Here is an 18,512-nt window from a genome sequence, read left to right as displayed (position 1 = left end):
CTTTCCCCCTTTTAATCATATAATTTGGCAGGCAGAGAGGTGGGGAAGGGAGGAGAGGGGACTGTGAGTGACCCTCAAGGCTGTGGAGTGAAGTATTTTGAAACTCTAAAGGAACGATCGTAGCTTGGGTCATGCATTGACTCCTGGCTGCTACCAGTTGAAAAAAGGACTGTCTTGCAGAGGAACCAGAGTGGTGGTTAAGTTGGTACCACCACAGCTGTCATCTTCCACTGTGGAGGCCACTGCTCCTGAGCAAAAAGCAGGCCCAGCTGCTGCTGCCTGGCGGTCAGGATCGGCCCCAGGGCATCCATAAAGAGTCCTGAGTTGTTACCAAACTCAGCAGAACGTCAGTCCAGTCCTGAAGACCATGCCTGCATTTTACCACCAAAAATCAACCACTCCTAGTGGGAAATAGTAAATAAACAACAAATGCTAAAATAATATTCAGAATAAATGTTAAAATTTCCCTGAAAAAAATATTGAGGTGAAAAAGTGCTCTTGAAGTATAAGCTATAAAATGACCCATTCTAAAACATTGCATTACATCGCCTTTCATATAAATATCCTATGAACAGTTCATCTGCAATTAAAAAAAATTTTTTTGAGTTTTTTCATTGTTGTGAAATATATCAAACATAAAATTTGCCCTTTTAACCATCCTCAAGGATACAATTCAGTGGTATTAATTAATTCACAATGATATGCCACCATCACCACTATCTATTTCCAAAACCTTTTCTCACTTGCAGTTTTGAATCTAGACATATTGTAACATTTTCTTTTTCTTTTTTGGTCTCCAATCCATGCAACCATGGTCTGGAGATGCTAAAAAAGCAGATGACGTAGGGACACATCTTTGTTGCTCTTGACAGAATTGTGTACCTCGGCAATTGTTATTAAAAGCCTGTGACCTTTGCCAATTACAGGAGTTTTATGTGTCTGTATCAGATGATGCCCGGATGATTGCTGCCCTCAAGGACCAACTGCCCGAGCTAGAGAAGATTGTCAAGCAAATGTAAGGAAGGGCCTGGCTTGGGGGTGTGTTTTCATCAAGTAAGTGCCTGCTTCTCCGTCAAAACATCTTCCAAAAAGCTGGTTTTTCATCAGCCACACGGTGTTCTGGTTTGAGTGGATGGGGCGTCGGGCTTGGGTGATGGGATAAGGCCAGGTGAAGCGGGGAGATTCTGCTCTGCTCCTTTTGTGCCAGATGGCTGCCAAGAAAAAGCCTGGCACAAGGCAGATATCCTCCTGTGGGGCGTCTCACTTAGTAAACTCGGGTCCCTTTGGTTTGAGGCACTGAATCCAGTAATAAAATAGTGGCATTTAAAGAAAGATGAGGGGGAATTACTTATATGGAAAATTCGCTTTCTGCCACCAAAGCTGTTGCTGGTGAATGTTTACGTTCCCTCAGTGAAAACATGGAAGGTTTCATATGCTGTACTTTGAGCCTACAGTAAATACCAGAGAGAATGTATGCTAGTAGAAAGACCCTGAAAGCTAGACATCTTGGCTTTCAACATCAGTTCTGCCAGGTGTCTGCCTGAGATGCGAGCTGATCTCTTCGTGTGTCCTCTGTGTATTAATATGAGGGTTGCTCAAGGATTGCTGTCATTTCCTTTTGTAATTTAAGATTAAAGTGCTGTACACGTGAAGCAATTCAAAATAACAGTACCAATGGTATTAATTAATGTGCTTTCTCTGTTTCTCATAGTTCAGAAGATGCAAAGGCTCCACAAAAGAAGGTAAGTGACCACAGATTAGGATTCTCTAATTGTGCCCTGTTGGGTAACAGTTCTCCAGAAATATTATAGTGCAATGTATGAAAGGGATGTGTTTGTAAACACAAAATATGTTTTCTCATTTCTTGACTCTGGTTCTCAAGTGTGTTTCCTCTGAGTTGCAAGTGTGCATCAGTCATTCTTCCCTTATGGTGGTTGCTGTGGTTATTTTTACAGCACAAAGTTCTTTTGCAACAGTTCAACACAGGTGATGAGAGAGCCCAAAAGCGCCAGCCTATCCGTGGCTCGGATGAAGGTGAGAATTCTCTTCTAACTCATGGTTGTGTAGATTACTCAAAATCAATAAAATCCCTCCCCTGGGAACCCTTGGGCCCACTGAAGAGCTTTTCTTGGACTATCTCTTTGCACCCCAAATGGTTTGCTTGAAGGTGCCCTTTTGCATTCCAGTTATTTATCCTCTTGAACTCTGGGCCTGGAGCAGAGGTGCTTGTCCACACTTCCCTGATTCTGCCTCTCCCTCACTACCACCATTGCCTGCAGGAAGGAAAGAGGATCCCAGGAAGTAGTTGTCAAGTTCGCCCACCTCCGGGAAGAGCTGACAGGCAGATGGCTGGCACTTTGCAATGCCAAGCAGAGGGGCAGCGCGGGGGTCCCCTGAAGAGCAGGACTCCCGCCCAGAGAAGGCACTCTGGCCCCGAGCACTGCGTTGTTAGCTGCCAGGAGGGAGGGGGCACATGCTGACAATTACCATTTGGTTCTTTAAGATTTGTCTCAAGAATCGCAACCGAAATAGAATGAATAATAATGACAAAATGTTCATTTTAAGCCCACAACTGAATCTTGTCATTTAGGAGCGCCTCTAAACCCACGGATTACAGTAGCTGGAATTGCTCCCAGGGTTTGTGTTCAGAGGTGAGCCTGTAGGTGCCATATATGGGTTTGCTGAGCTCGATGCTGGCCCAGCCCCAAAGTACACAAACTGGTGAACAAGTGAGCAGGAACATCAGTGTGTGTTCATGCCCTGGGCAGAAGCGCTCCTGTTTGCAGACGTGTTAGCTTTGGCTTCCCCACCAACCCGCCAGGCAGCAGCCATCTAGCAATCAGCCTACTGCCCATCACTGCCTGGATTATGAAAAAGAAACTCTCATAGGCAAGGGTAGACCCAGCAGACAGGCCTAAACATACTTCCTCTGTTCCCCATCTCTTATAAATGGGTTTTCCACAAATATCTGCCGTGGTTCTTTGAGTTGGAGATGGCAGCCATGTGTGTACCTATCCTTAGACCCATGCGAAGGTCAGGAGTTTTGGAAGTGGGCAGGCACAGGCATAGCTGACTGCAGACAGGTACAGTAGTAAGAGTGATGAGATGGTGCAAATTTGGGGGGTTATCTAAACATGCCCCACCGCTGATGGTTTTCTTAAGAACTCCCAAGACCAACTTACCGTATCGTTACTGCCTTCCCAATAGTTCTGTTTAAAGTCTACTGCATGGACCACACCTACACAACCATTCGGGTACCGGTGGCTGCCTCGGTGAAGGAAGTCATCAGTGCAGTTGCTGACAAACTGGGCTCTGGGGAAGGCCTGATCATCGTCAAGATGAGCTCCGGAGGAGGTAACAGCTTTAATTAGCACGTTGGGCTTCTGCAAAATGGAATATCCCATTCAAACAGAAACCCTGCCAGGAGTTAGCATGGGCCTTCCAAGAAGATCCAAGGGACAAATTGGTGCTCTGTGTGCTCCCACAAATAACAAAATAATATGGTTAGAAGTGGGCTGGGTGAATGTCTAATATGCCCTATTTTGTAGGTACCCACTATAAAGCAGGAGGAGGTGAAGCAATATATCTGAGGCAGCTGGAGCTGAGGTCTCTGGTGTGGATGTCAGCTTGGAGCTCTTTCTATATAAACCCTAAACAAAAAAGCTTAAGGTCTCGGAGCTCTGCGACATATGGACCCTAAGACGGCTTGACAAGCTATAGGCCATAGGTTTCCAAAAGTCTAGAAGTTGGAGGCGATCATAGGCTAGTTCTTTCCAGCTGATGATGGTTCCCCTCCTTACCTTGTAGAGAGGGCAGGAACCCAACTCATCAAATAAAATGAGGAGTAGTCTTCCCATGGGATTACTTAATTGCCTTATGCTTTCTTGAAATGTCATTTATTCATTCGCCATATATATTCACTGGCCACTTAGTATGACTGGGACGGGAGAAATGTGTTGGGTGCAGCCATGTCCCCAGGCTGTTGCCAGGCCAGCACGGAGGTAGACAATAATAAGTGAATAATTATAATCCATGCCGGCTAGAGTTTTGGAACTAGTCTAGTCAGCATGTGTTGCCGTGAGAGCCCAAAGAATGAGCAGTAAGGCTCATTTATCTGGAAATGATTTAACAGCAGGGGGATCCTTCAGGATCGGGTAAGCCATTTTTGCCACGTTTGAAGGCAAATGGTTCTACCAATGCAGGATTTTTAAATGCATCCTGGATTCCCAAGATACCCCTCCCATTTCTGTCCCAGGCACACGGGACCCAGGATGCCTGCCTTCACCGATCCCTGTGGCAAAGTCTTTCCACAGCTGTCCAGGGCCCCTCCTTCGCCTCCTTCGGGTTTTCACCCAAATGTCCGCATCCACCTGAGGCCCCCTCCTTCCTTTCTTTGATTCCTCTTCTCAAATTGTATCCTCTCCTGCTTACGTATACTTCCTAGCCTCTTTCCCTGCTGGTTTTTCTCCCCGTGGCTGCTCACTCTCTCATATATTTGTCTTGTTCACTGTCTGCATCCCTCACTGTGATGCAAGCTCTTTTTGGATCAGGATTTTTTTTTCCCCTGTGTTGTTTCCTTCTGTGTCCTCAATGCCTGGAGCAGTGTCCAGCATATAATACATGTTAAATAAATATTTGTTGAATGAATTAATTTTTAAAATATAGGAGGCTTAATCTAAAGGTCATGCCACTGCCCTCCAAATTAGGGAATCCGTGAAAAAATAATTTTATATCTAAAGTCATTTGGGATCTCAGAAACCCCCTAAGTTTTCTAAAAGTGATCTTTCCATCTCCACAGTGCTGGGCATTATTGCCATCTGGAAACATAATTTGTCATATAAATAGTAAGTGCGGTTTTTGTAGATAATTACAGTTGCAGCACAGAACTGGGTGAATTGACCCTCGGCTACTTGCAGTCCTGTTTTGTGGTCATTTTCTGATGGCATCCTGAGTGTCCTGTGCCTGCCTGAATGCTACGTCTTTTTTATTCAGTGGGCCCCTTCGGTCCTGTATTTTATGCAGTCGCTCTGCGTGTTCCGGTAATTCACCAAGCTGACAATTTGTTGGTGTGATTAGGGCAGTGCAGCAAATCTCAGATGCATTTAATAGGCAATCTCATGCTTTTTATGTTCACAGAAAAGGTGGTGCTCAAACCTAATGATGTTTCAGTATTTACGACGCTCACCATTAATGGACGCCTATTTGCTTGCCCGCGAGAGCAATTCGATTCACTGGTAGGTGTGGATGGCCTCCTCAGAGCAGTGTCTGCAATCAGAAAAACTTGTCTGGAGCTGAATTTTGCTGTTACGTTGAACCGAGTTGCTAAAAACTCTTGAATGCTCCTTGGCTTTTTCTTTTTCTGTGCTCCATTAGGTAAGCCTCAGGTGTCCATTTGATATGCTCTGAGCTTTAGATTTTCTTTTGTGGAAATTAGCCAAGTAGCACCACTATTGGGGCGTAATTCAGCTTTTAGACTTCTCTGTAGTAAATGACCTTCTTGAAATCCCCCCAATTTAGACAGTAATATTAAAAATGAATCTGAATGCTTAGACCAGGAGAGAAGAAAATGTTTTAAGACCAGACACTGCGAAGTATCACTCTCCTTCATGGGATGTAGAAAGGCATCAGGGAAAAGCCACTCTCAGGTCTAAGAAAAGTGCAGTTCCCCGAAAGGGCCCCATCTTGGGTGGGAAATACCAGAGGCCAGCAGTTTCTTCCCTAAGTCCCCCAAACCCTTGTTGCCAGCCCACACAGAGCTGTCTTCGAGTAAAGGATTAAGCAGCCCATGCTAACAGTTGAGTAGCCTCCCGTCTTTTATGTAGATGGTAAGGTTCATTTCTGGTTATCCTATAAAAATTAGACATGTAGGTGAGTAGCTCTCAGGCTACCTTGGAAAGCCTGCGGGGCCAGTGCAGAGGATGGGGAAGCAGTTTTCTCCATCTTGGGACACACGGGGCTGAGTTTACTAAGAAAAGTGCAACAAGAGCAAGAGGTAAACAACCTCACATTTCAGGGGAGAATTTAGCCACGTGGGTGCTGCATAAAAATATCCAAGTGTCATCAAATCAGACCTTAGAAGTAAATCAAGATTCCTCTCCTCCTGAGAACTGTTTTAGAGCTTGTTTTGGCCTCATGCTAATTCTTTGTTCGAGTTGGGGGAGAGCCATTTTGGGCGCTCTGGTGCAGTTAAGTGGATTGTTGCCATATTCTGAATCCCGCTAGAGGAGAACTTAGCAAATGTGGCCTTCGTTCTCTCACTGTCCCTCATCCATCGCTGCCCATGAGCACCCTTGCTTGCCTCAGCCACGGGTGCTAGAAGATCTGTCTGCACACAGTCCTTTCATTTATATTTTTTAGTCATCCACATTCACTGCTTTCTAAAAGATCAATATTTCCCAACACTGAGGGATTGGGGGGAAAACGGCATACATGAGTCGTGCTGCCCTCTCCTGGAAATGAACACCATCAAAAACCAGGTTAGCTTAGCCCTGTTACAGGTGCTGGGCGATGTGTTTGCCACACGGCCATTCGGCCTCTCTTGCCAACCAGTTCTTGGCCGCAGCGACAGATGACATGGTGTGTGGATGGAGTGTGTGGATTGTTTCCAGCTCCCTGTCAGGCAGACACTAACGCTTTAAGCCTCTGTTTATTTGCACATCATCCTGCAGCCTTACGAATTCTTAGTCCTTGCTAGTCTTCCATGTTAAGGCCTGGGTAATTGAAAGGCATTTACTTTGCCACAAGTACTGGGGAATGAGAGCTTGTTAACTTCCTCCATGTGGTGCTCCGCCATTCACTGGGCGGCGAGTTATGTCATCGTACTAAGGAGTGGTCGAACCCTACCTGTCTCACAAAACTGGAGACATGGAGCCTTTTCCAGCTTTCTGAAGATTTCCCTGAGGACAGTCTTTCTAGGAAGAATCGCACACAGGATGACTCTGCAGTACAGAATGTTGGCCAAACCCTTTGATCTATCAGCACATACTTATGAAGTGTCTGCTTTGTACTCAGTGCTATGCTGGCTTCTGTGGGACACTAGACCAGTCGTCCCAGAGACTCTGTCCTCATGACAGTTACGGGCACATTAGGGAGATGAGACTAACACGAACAGCCTGGAACAGAACACATTGTAGGGCTACACTGTGTTGTCTAGAAATAGCAGAGTGCCAGTGATTTATCCTAGTTGTTTGGATTCTGGAGCTTTATCTCTGGCCATTTTATTTGAGCATAAATGTTAGTGCAGAGCAAATTATAATAAAACCCCATTGTACTGTAATTCGGTTTTGCTCTTACCCATTTTCTACCCTTAGACTTTATGTATGATTATCATTCCAGGCATTGTGGATGGTTCTGGCTCTGGAATGGTCTTGAAGACAAATCCTTCATGTGCCTTCAGGAACCCACAGTGTAGTGAGGGATTCCAGGGTGTAAGGAGAAGATGGTGTGATAAATGCCATTGCAGAGCCAGGCACAGAGGGGGAAAGAGGGATGCTGGGATGGTGGCTGCCTTTAGCCATCTCTTTGTCACTGACGATCACTGTACCCTTTCTATGTCTTGGGTTCTTGAGTTGGAAATTGGAGGGTAACAATGCTGTTCTTCCAGAGGGAGACTACATGGGCGTTCTGTGCCTCTGGATAGGCAGTGTTCAGACCTGCCTGTGTACTGCAGACCCTCCGTAAGCTCTGTTGCTCCTCATCTGATGGGAAATGTCCGCAGGACTGTCTATGAGAAAGTGGAGCCAGGGGATGATGCTTCCTGGGGGGCCCCGGGGTCAGCATGTGAATTCCCCACTTCAGATAGAAGAGCCACTTTGGCCACTCAGCTTCCCTCTTTGGTGGTTCATGGAGGGAAGGGGCCAGCCTGCCCTTTGTCAAGGAGGGAGGAGGCTTTGGTGAGCCCTGCCCACTCAAAAAAGGAACAAACAAACAAAAAAATAGAGATTCTATTACTCTCTCAAAAGGGATGCAGGAATGATAGACCAGCATCCATGACTTAAAGAATTTTATGTATGTCTTAACATTGGTACGTTCCCTGTAGTTGCTGGGTTTACCCCCTCTATGAAAAGCCGTAAGGCGTCAAGGAAAAGAGATGGGAGCTGGGTAGGCTGGGGAGGAAGAGAGCAAGAGGGCAGCTGCATGGAGCAGAGGGCTGGGCACATAGCAGCAGCTGCAAGAGGGGGCGGAGAGTGCGCAGAGCCAGTCTGCGCCTGACAGGACTACCCTGCTTGAAACAGTTCTCCGTACTCGTTTCCATAAGCTACTTGCCCATAGCTTCAGGTTGGTTCCCTAAGTTTCAAAACTTCGGAATAAATGTTTTTGTTTCCTACTCTCTGTGCCCCGCATAGGGCGCATCAGGAACAACGGTGCTTAGCTCTTATGTCCCATACTTTCCCGTGCATTTGCATCGCTGTGGCACATGTGGGGAGGGGACTCATTTGGAGGGGGGGGCCTCCTCTGTGCCAAGCACTCTGCTTATGTGATACACTGACATTATTCCCAGTCAATCCTGTTAAGCCTACATACCCAGTACTGCAACACCAAGTTCCCAGAGCTGGAAACAGACATTCAAGAGAGGAGGGAATCGATCCCAGTCTTTGTAGTTAGAGTAGGGTTTGCATTTGGAGTCTGTTGCCCTCCAAAGCTGCCCTATTGCAAAACCCCAGCTCTTCATCTGGAACTCACAGACTTTCTAAAGCTGTTTGAGCTGTCTGTTTGGTTCCCGAGGCTCTCTGTTTCCAACAAACAGGTCTCCTGACAGCTTTCTAGCCTTCCTGTGTCTCTAGCCATCCTTCAACAGACCAGCCTGGGTGCTCAGAGGAAACCTTGCTGTTCTAACCCACCCAAGTTTGTCTCTTTAATCTTTTATAGCCTGGCTTCTTTCTCCAAGAACCTCTAAGGGCTGCGCGCATTCATTTGAAATGCCCACTAACTCTCAAAAAGCCCATTCCTGTTCTTCCACGCGTTTATCCATGTATCTGGGCATCAGGTGTGTGTTGATGCTTCTGTCTGTCCTTCATACCCACACATGAATGCCAGCAGCTGACTGTTGATTGAGTGTCGAGAGGGACTCTCTGGTCAGAGCTGACCCTCCCTTAGACTGTAAGTTTGTAGGGATCACTTATATCCTGAATGTGTCATTTCTTTTTTTCTTTTTTTTAAGATTTTATTTATTTATTTTACAGAGAGAGAGAGACAGAGACAGAGCATGAGCAGGGGGGAGGAGGAGGCAGAGGGAGAGGGAGAAGCAGACTCCCCACTGAGCAGGGAGCCCCATGTGGGGCTCAATCCCAGGCCCCTGGGATCATGACTTGAGCTGAAGGCAGATGCCTAATGACTGAGCCACCCAGGCGCCCCCTGAATGTGTCATTTCTTTAGTGCCCAGAATGCAGTGAGCATTTATGGAATATAATGGTTATGGCTGCTGCTGCTGATGATGATGATGATAGAACTTGCACAATATTAGCATTTCCAGCGTAAATATCGAATATCCCAATGTGGCTAGCATGACATTAGAGAAATGGGCCTTTTGTAACTTTGGACGTATATTACAGATCCATAAGTGTCCATATAGTATACATAAGTTTCCAAGGCATACAAATCATTCGTTTTACTAAGGAAAGGCAAATGAGATCAGTAAGTCAGGTAGAAAGTTTTGAATGAGAGCCTTCCGGAGAGTAGCAGAGTTTGGTTTCCTGGAGCCCTAGCCCAGGACACCGTGACCATATGGCTGTGATTTCTAGCTCAGCATCTCTCATCCGAGAGTGGAGGGATGGGCCAGCATGTGTAATGTCAGCACAAAGAGCCCTCGGTGAGCCAGTAAGCTCGGGCCGTGTGTTACACGAGCTGGATAAGCAGCAATGTCATCACCACGATCACCAGCCCCCGCAACAGTAAGTGGTGCTGTGGTTAAATGTCCAAAATTGCCATCCCAGTACCTGCTCCGGAACAGCTGCAGTGGAAAATAGGAGGAAAACCTCTCCAAAGACTTCTTATACCTTTACCAGAGAAAAGGAATTGTTTCCAGGGATCTCCTGGGCCCAAGCGCAAGGGGACCCCCATAGGTCACTCCTCACCAAATCTTATTTGCCATGGTCCACGTTTTTCAGTCAGTGGAACTGATGATAGTGATGATGATGACTCTAAGGATGGTGCTGAGTCAAGTGAGCATTAAGAGCAAAGACATCTTTCTCCTTCGGGTAAAACCAAAGTTCCGAGATATTCCTGAAAGCATCTCCAGAATCCTTTACCCTCAGAAACTCCTTAAAGCATTCAGCCTGAAGTACTTATCTGTTCTGAGATTCTGATATATTTTTGCATTATTATTCATAGACTCCCTTGCCAGAGCAGGAAGGCCCAACTGTCGGAACAGTGGGAAGCTTTGAACTAATGAGCTCCAAAGATTTAGCATACCAGATGACAATTTATGATTGGGAACTCTTCAACTGTGTGCATGAGGTAAGGTGCTTGGTGGAGAGCATGAGCAGGTACCATTGCAACTCTGGATGAAGCCTGCCAGTTGGCTCAGCTGCAAATGTTGATGTGTGCTGCAAGATGGAGACCACTTGATCGTTTGTGCAAATACTGAGCTTATTAATAAGGCCTGTTACAAAGTCTTTGGGTCTTAAAGAAAAATCGTAATGATTTATAGTAGTCTTCCTGAGTATGTTAAACCAATAGTACTCGTTGATAGTTCTCTATTTAAGAGGCCCCACCGAAGCCCCCTCGCTCTGTAGGTACAGCTTGAATCCTGGCCAGTGATTGGATTCACATTTGCTGACCAGCATCAACTCGTCTTGACAAATAGAGAAGCCTCGTTGGTGTTTTGATTGAGAAACAAAGAAATAAAATTGTTTTCTTTTCTTTTCTAGCTGGAGCTAATCTATCACACATTTGGAAGGCATAATTTTAAAAAGACCACAGCAAACTTGGATTTGTTCCTGAGGAGATTTAATGAAATTCAGTTTTGGGTCGTCACTGAGATTTGCCTTTGTTCCCAGCCCAGCAAGCGCGTTCAGCTCTTAAAAAAGTTTATTAAGATAGCAGCCCAGTAAGTATCATTAGCTTAGGAAGAGAAAAATCTTTGAGCTGCATTTTCATTTTGTTCCATTAGGCTACATCTTAAAAAAATAAATAAATAAAAAGCAAGATACAGGATCTCCTTATACACAAGGAACAATGACAGGGGCTTAAGAATAACTGAACTCTTATAAAAGATTAATTTCATCTGGCTTTTGTAATACTGGACATCAGTATATAATAAATTAACATCTTACAGCATGGATGCCAGAGTCAAAATCATGACCTCTTTTGTCCTGGACTGCCCTGGCTTTGTGCTTCCCCCAGTTTAAAGAGTCCTTCTGCAAACAAAGTTCTGTTGTGGAAAAGTTGTGTTGAGAAGGCCCTTCAAGTCAATGTCCCACATGACACCTTCAAGCCAGTAGAGGGCAGTGGAAACATGCATGTACGGCGGCACATCCAACTCAGCCAGAATGAAATCAGTAAAATGCATAAATAAAGGCGAGCTAACCTGGGACATGAAAATCATCTCCATCGACATCAGAAAAAGCAAGCAACTTATAAATATTCTATTTAGTAGCACTTCATGGGAAACAATTTATCTACTGCCGGGGCCAGTTAGATTTCTCCCTGACATGAATTTAATCTTCTCCTGCTATTTAGATATGCCTGACAACCTCCTGTTTACTTCCATGTTTTTGGTATCAACACAAGGCTAAAAATAAAATGCTAAATGTGGCCCATGGCTGGGAGATTTCTTTCTAAATGCAGGGAGCTCTCACATAGGAAGGTGGGGAGCACAAGTGACCCCAGCTAGCAATTTTCTTGGGCCAAATAGTTTAGATCCCATACAGAGTCTGATTTCCAGAGCTAAACAAAGAAGTAAATGCTGCTTGACATTTCATATGTATCAGCTTGCCGAATGCTTCAAATTATTTTGCCAAAAATTTGAGGGTTCAACAGGATATCCAAATCCTCAGATTCAAATGCTGGTATCTCTTAATTTGGAAAAGCTGCCTTTTTGAAGAAAGATTTGGTAAAATGTTGCTTATGAATTTCCGGTTCAAAGGATAGCCACTTTTTCTAGGAGACTGAACAGCCTTGTTCAAGGGACAGGTGCCTTCGAATATTTGGAAGGAGGGGATTACGGAAACTGTGACGATATGTGCTTTCCTGCTATAAAGAGCACATTCTCTCTTCCCCTTAGCCCAGCAGTGCTAAACGCAACAAGGAGAAGAGAATGGCAATCTGCACGCTAATGTGGGAGATCAGCAAACCTTTGGGGGCCTGATCCTGTTATTTGACAGTGGCAACTGAAAGAGTTTTGAAAGAGAGCCTTTCAAAAACTCGGGAACTTTTTAAAAATGTTTTTGCCTTTTTATCTTTCTTCCTTCTGATTATGGGAATGAGTAGGTGGCTTTGGCCTTTGGTATAAATTGGCTTGTGTTATTTAACCTTTACTAAGCTGGTGCTGTCCTGCAGTGGAGCTGTTTGCATGGCCCTGCTGGAGAAGACTGTAGACTCTCCTAGACCAAGGTCTACAAGAACGAGATCTACACCCAGTGTTTTTAGAGAACTTCAGCAAGTTCCATGTAAGCTCTCCGACCTGCCCAGAGCTTTATGAAATTGGGGGTTCGAGTGTTATTATCTCCTTCTGAAGATGAGGAGACTGAAGCATGGGGGTAGCTCATGACTTACCGAGGGTGATGAAGTTAGTTGGTAACAGTGACCAGAGCAGTGACCAGAAAGGCAGGTCTGTATTCCTGCATGTCCTTCCAAGAGCACATGGATAGGACAAAGGCAGACACGAGTACATGGTCATGCTCCCTGCCTTCAGCCCCAGGGGGTCTCTGAAACTGCTTTCAGCCCCTGACCTGAGAGCCACTGCCCCAGCACAGCAAAGGCCTTGCTCGCTTTAGCACTGGTGGGATAAGACACCTGATATCTTCTCTGAAATCTATATTCCTCTTTCCACACAGACCATTTAAGAATCACTCATTGCTTCCTCTGCAAAGAAGACACAGGCAGCAAAAACAAAAATTTCATTAGCCTTTCGCAAAAATGTTCATCCAAACAGGATTTAATTATGATGAAGTTGACTTAGATAACCATATTGATTTGGGGTAAAGGATTTGCACTTGTTGCAAAATTAATTCTTTCCCTTTTCGAGGAACTGGTATGAAGAAGTTGGGGATTCCCTTCTTTTTTCTTTCTTTTTTTTTTTTTTAAATTTAAATCAAGTACCTGGGCTAAATATTGCCATTCTAATAAGAATCTTTGATCTTCTTCCATAACATTCTTATTCCCAAATATATATTCATAAAGGCTAATAGTTGCCTTAGTACACATTCAAAGTGATCAGCCTCATCGACATCAGTAAAACACAGAGACAATAAGGCTACTTTTTGGTCAATTGTTTAGGCTCTTTGTCAGCTTTATAGGGATCATGACTTGTAAGTTGGTATTTCTCAACAAATCAGAAGCATTCGCATGGCAGGCAGACATTTCGGCAGCTGCAGCAATCCGACTTCCTCGTTCCCTCTCAGGCTGACAGAGGAGGTGTCCGGCCTCCGGCTCAACGTCCAAAAGTCTTCAAGGACATTTTGCTTCCCTCTCTTATCCCATGAGCTGTTTCCTTCCAGGTTCAACAAGGCTTTTAGGAAGCTCTGAGATCATCCTAACAATCCCTAGGGTAGGGGTTTTTAAATTCCTTCTCAAAACCTGAACCTAGATAGCTGGAACCATCACCTTTCTAAAATTACCGTGGGAAGTCAGATGGCTGAACGTGGTCACCCAAGTGGAACTTACACAGTGCATTAAATCTATCATTGCCTGTTCTCGTAACAAGTCCTGACGAATATTAATGACTATCAGAAAATAGAACACTAATTTTTTTCTTCAAATCGCACTCAAAAGTGGCTATTTACTCAGCCATGTGCTTCTTGTGTTTCAGCTGTAAGGAGTACAAAAATCTGAATTCCTTTTTTGCCATCGTCATGGGACTAAGTAATGTTGCTGTGAGCCGCTTGGCACTCACATGGGAGGTAAGCTTCTGCTGAGATCCAGCTGTGACTTTTGCCTTAAGAATAAAAACACAGGCTCACCAGTGAGCTTTTTTAATAGAAATATCACTCACACTGGTATAACAATGGAAAAGGTGGGACCTTTGAGGGAAGTGACCTGTCTCCTTTTTCCAGTTGCCTGAGAGTGTGAATTTAAAAAGATATTGTCCTTTCTTGGGGGGGGGGGGCGTTATGCAGGGAGGGGGTGTCTCAGCTTCTTGGTCTATACAAGGTAAATAATAATAATACACCTAGTTCCTAGGTAAAACATGAATCGACAGCATTGCTTGGATGATTTCAAAGGTTTTGCTCATGGATTCTGGTGTTTTCTGGAATGTCTGCTTATTGCCTTATCTGTAATTAAAAGAGGACAGAAGATCCATTTTTATCCAAGTAGTCATTTTGCTCCAGGGAAAATTAGCCAGAAGGCCAACTGTTTGGCCCAGCTGAGTACTAAGTATCTCTTAACCGCCTGGCCGACCTCTCTATGTATGGAGGAACAAGAATTGGCTACTGTTCAGGTTGGGGCAAAAGTAATGTAGGTGTGTTGTGGATTTCTGGAGCAAATATCATTAGTGGTTTGTTGACAGTTGGTTATTTGTGCTAAACATCTTCATTTTTCATCAGCTAAGTACTCAAAATGTGCCCGACCCCTTACATGTGGTATATAGTTGAAGAAATACTAATCTCTCGGGGCACCTGGGTGGCTCAGTTGGTTAAGCGACTGCCTTCGGCTCAGGTCATGATCCTGGAGTCCCGGGATCGAGTCCCGCATCGGGCTCCCTGCTCAGCGGGGAGTCTGCTTCTCCCTCTGACCCTCTCCCCTCTCATGTTCTCTCTCTATCTCATTCTCTCTCTCAAATAAATAAATAAAATCTTAAAAAAAAAAAAAGAAATACTAATCTCTCATAGAACATACACACAAAAATAGACTCTTACTAAAAATAAAAAAGTATGTGTAAGTGGGACACAAAAAGAGGTCAAGGAGTAGATAACAGAGACTTGATTTGCAAGAGTGCTTTAAAAGGCACCAAAGGCAGCTGTTTGCATCTCTAAATATTTTCCTTAAAACATTTCCTTCCCCGCTTCCCTCTTGAAACTGTTTCCTTTCTCTGTCCCTCCTAAAATGCTTCCACTGTTTATAGGACAGGTCCTCACAAGTTCTTCTGTCTTGGGTTTCTCTTAGAATTCCAGGCAGATGCAGCACACGGCAGCTCATCCCCCGAATATAGGAATGAGGGAATTGGTGAGGCCTGCGGGCCACGCCGTTGTATCACCTTCCAGCTGGTAAACAGACAGAGTTAGGGCTGCCATGAGATCGAAGCGAGGAAGCCATAGAGCAGGCTCCCCTGTCTTGTAGCCCAAGGCTCTGGAAACCTAGGGTTCCCTCGCAGAGAGTCTGCCTTCCCCAGCCTGTTTCCAGCTTCTAATGTCCCCACGGAGTCCAAATGATTTGGTGGGGAAGATCAAAGAAGGTATAAGGCCTTCCAGGGGGTCCCGGGAGGACAGGTGCCAGTAGCACATAAAATAGCTGCCGGACGTTAAGGCCATAGCATGAGAGGGGGCACTATCAGAGTCTCCTTTCTTGGTCTAAAGAGAAAAATTGGAGGCTGCTTAGGGGGCGGAGGGTGCAGTCTGTAGAAGGAGAGAGTTAACTGACCAGTCCTTCATTTTCACGGGGACTGTGAAGAAGCACATCAGTCTGCGAGCTACTGTTCTCATCCTTGCATGTTGCTGAAAGAGAAGATGAGCCCCTCCTCATTTATAAGTCTCTATTCTTTAAGGTGAAATGTAATTATGTCATCCTGTAGGAAGCACTTTCATTCGTAAGCACTTTTAATTGGGTTTCTCAACCTGTACTTGCGGAGAACCTCCCGGGCTGCCCAACGGCTCGGGCAGAAAGCAGGAGGGCCCGGACGTGAGCAGGGTGAGAAATGCTGCCTGACCTCCTGGAACTACAGAACACTTGAAACTGTCAGTGAACAAAACAGGGGGAAAAAGTTAAACCACATGGCAAAGGCAATGGTTCAGTCTGGGAATGAAAGACCAATCTGACATCAAGCAAATGGGAGTAAAATACTGGAGCGGTTTCTTGGCCTTCGCAGTGTTAACACTGTGGGCTGGATAATTCTTCATTGTGGGGCTGTCCCCTGTAGCTTAGCAACCTCCCTGGCCCCCACCTACTATCAGTAGTACCTCTCTGCTCCACCGCAGTTGTGACAATAAAAAATGTCTGCAGACATTACCAAATGTCCCCTGGTGGATGTGGGGTCAGGGGTGCAAAATTGACCCCAGTTGAGAACCGTCACTCTGGAAGCACCGGGTTACATAGATTATAGTATTAAGACCCACAAAAATTTGGATGACCATATGCCATCCTGTCTTTGACCCAAAAGCCAGCTAAGTAAAGAAAGAGAGGTAGAGTGACAGATCTAACCAAAAATGTAATTCACTTATAATTTTTAAAGTGGTCTATGTCCATGGCAAGTTATCATCTAATGAGGTGATTTGGATACTCCGTGTGGACTGAGATCCTTGCATCCCTGGATACACATCCCGGCTCTCATCCCTTTGGACTTTGCCTCTGAGCAAGGATATCAGCTTTCCCCGAAACCTAACTTGGAAAGCAGTACTAGGAAAATGAGCTTGGAGGACATGCGGGAGACTAGTCCTAGAAACAAAATCAGATTTTTTACAGATTTTTAAATGGGAATATGACAAACTAATTCAGACATGAGAGAGAAGGAAGAGAGGGGTGCTCTTCTGTGAGTACAGAGGCCTAATTGGTGAATCCATTGTTGCCGGTAGACTTCCATGCCGGAAGCAGAGCTGAGCTGGGAATCTCTGAGGCCTAGGACTCGCTCAAAGCTTCCACAGTCTCGGGAGCGGACACGCATCACGCCACTCTGCCTTGGTGTGGCCTATCAGAAGAGAACAGTTCAGGATTTCTAAGATCTCAGGACCCAAGCAAAGAGAGAACCAATAGATTGAAAGGTGGCTCGATAATGGCCGACTGGCCTTGGTATGTGGGTACAGCCAGCGGCGCTGAGTCGGGAACCACAGCCGTAGAACCGTCCATGTTCCTATGACAGCAGCGTGGAGAAATAACGTGGGGAGATGCTTGTGTGGAAAAGCATTGATGTGAGAGAGGTGTAGAAAGGAGGCAGGTGATGCGAATTCCAGAGGCTCGACCGTCATCAGCTGTGCAACTTGGGGCATGTCACAAACTGTGAGACCTAATTTCTTCCATCTATAAAACACAGGTTTGATCTATTCAAATAAATATTTATGGAGCAGTGACTATGTACCTGACACTCGTCCAGGCACTGGGGATAGAGAAAGAAACACAACTGATAAAAATTTCTATTCCCGTGTAGTTTACATTGTAAGGTTAGAGGAGGATTGAACAGGTAGTTTCTAAAACTTGTAATCCTACTATTCTCTGGTCTAAAGTCCTAATTGTGGGAATCAGAGAGTTTAAAAGGTGTGGGAGGAGGTAATTCCAAACCACTTGTGGTCTGAGAATGCAGTCCTCTGTATGAATAATTAGAAAACATTATAAAAACAGTAAGACCAAAGCATCTGTAGTTAACTTTTGTTTCAACGAAGTTAAGAGTTTTAAAAGGTAAGTTCTTTATATTCCAGATGATGCTCAAATGCTAAAACAGATTATAGCCTGGCGTTTTTTAGAGATGTTTGATTAAGAGCCAGAGAAATACATTTCCCCTAGTAATGGTAACACATGATACATACCTAGATATCGAATCTGACATATGAGTGTGGCATTTTCGTTTCATTAACAGAAACTGCCAAGCAAGTTCAAGAAGTTCTATGCGGAGTTTGAAAGTTTAATGGTAAGTGACAGTGACTCCTTTATTCTGTTCACTGTCTGCATTAATCCAATTTCTGATTAGCTGAATTGAAGTTCTCATTTCAGAAATTTTACCTGTCCTTGTATGACTTTAAGAAGTTTATGATCCCGTTTTAGTGCTGCTAAAACAAGCATGTCTGACTAATGAACGGCACCCTCAGGAGCTAACTTAAAGAGGACTTATGTCCCACATAAGGTCAATTTGTGTAACTAAGAAAAGCAGTGTAATAGGGTCCTTTCCGCCTAGCGCAGGTGGGCTCTGGGTTGGAAGCTGCATTTTCCTTGCCTTGCCAAAATTACTGTTCCCCATTGGCTGGGAGGTGTTCACAGACAGAAAAGAAGTGAGTGGGATCTGGTAGGAATGATGGGATGGTTTCAGAGAGGGCACAGGGGGCTGGCGGGGCAAGGCGGAGAGGAGCTGACGGAGTCAGAACTCCCAGGAAGGGGGCGGTGCTTCAGGAGAAGGGGTCCCAGGAAAGAGGCGGTGCTTCTTGGGGGGCGGTTCCCAGGAAAGAGGCAATGCTTCTGGGGGAGAGGGTTCCCAGGAAGGAGGCGGTGCTTGG

The 18,512-nt window shown here is 45.0% G+C and overlaps 1 protein-coding gene across 16 annotated transcripts in view; it reads left to right on the top strand.

Moving 5' to 3' along the window:
* Nucleotides 1-18,512, top strand: part of RAPGEF4 (Rap guanine nucleotide exchange factor 4) — a 287,935-nt gene that overhangs the window by 253,012 nt on the left and 16,411 nt on the right. For 14 of the 16 annotated variants that reach the window (XM_073882427.1, XM_073882432.1, XM_073882411.1 and 11 more), the window contains 9 exons: nucleotides 927-1,015; nucleotides 1,712-1,742; nucleotides 1,956-2,034; nucleotides 3,208-3,354; nucleotides 5,137-5,234; nucleotides 10,330-10,455; nucleotides 10,869-11,047; nucleotides 13,970-14,060; nucleotides 17,882-17,932. In XM_073882427.1, coding sequence (XP_073738528.1) covers nucleotides 927-1,015; nucleotides 1,712-1,742; nucleotides 1,956-2,034; nucleotides 3,208-3,354; nucleotides 5,137-5,234; nucleotides 10,330-10,455; nucleotides 10,869-11,047; nucleotides 13,970-14,060; nucleotides 17,882-17,932 — 891 coding nt within the window. The remainder of the gene's footprint in view (nucleotides 1-926; nucleotides 1,016-1,711; nucleotides 1,743-1,955; nucleotides 2,035-3,207; nucleotides 3,355-5,136; nucleotides 5,235-10,329; nucleotides 10,456-10,868; nucleotides 11,048-13,969; nucleotides 14,061-17,881; nucleotides 17,933-18,512) is intronic. The other 2 variants (XR_012375225.1, XM_073882406.1) reach the window with 2 other exon arrangements.

The sequence above is a fragment of the Callorhinus ursinus genome, unplaced genomic scaffold (assembly GCF_003265705.2).
Source record: "Callorhinus ursinus isolate GAN/ISIS: 27379988/994484 unplaced genomic scaffold, GSC_fseal_2.0 scaffold2, whole genome shotgun sequence".
Lineage (NCBI taxonomy): Eukaryota > Metazoa > Chordata > Mammalia > Carnivora > Otariidae > Callorhinus > Callorhinus ursinus.
The sequence above is the reverse complement of the archived record's forward strand: the minus strand, read 5'-3'. Positions and strand labels throughout refer to the sequence as shown.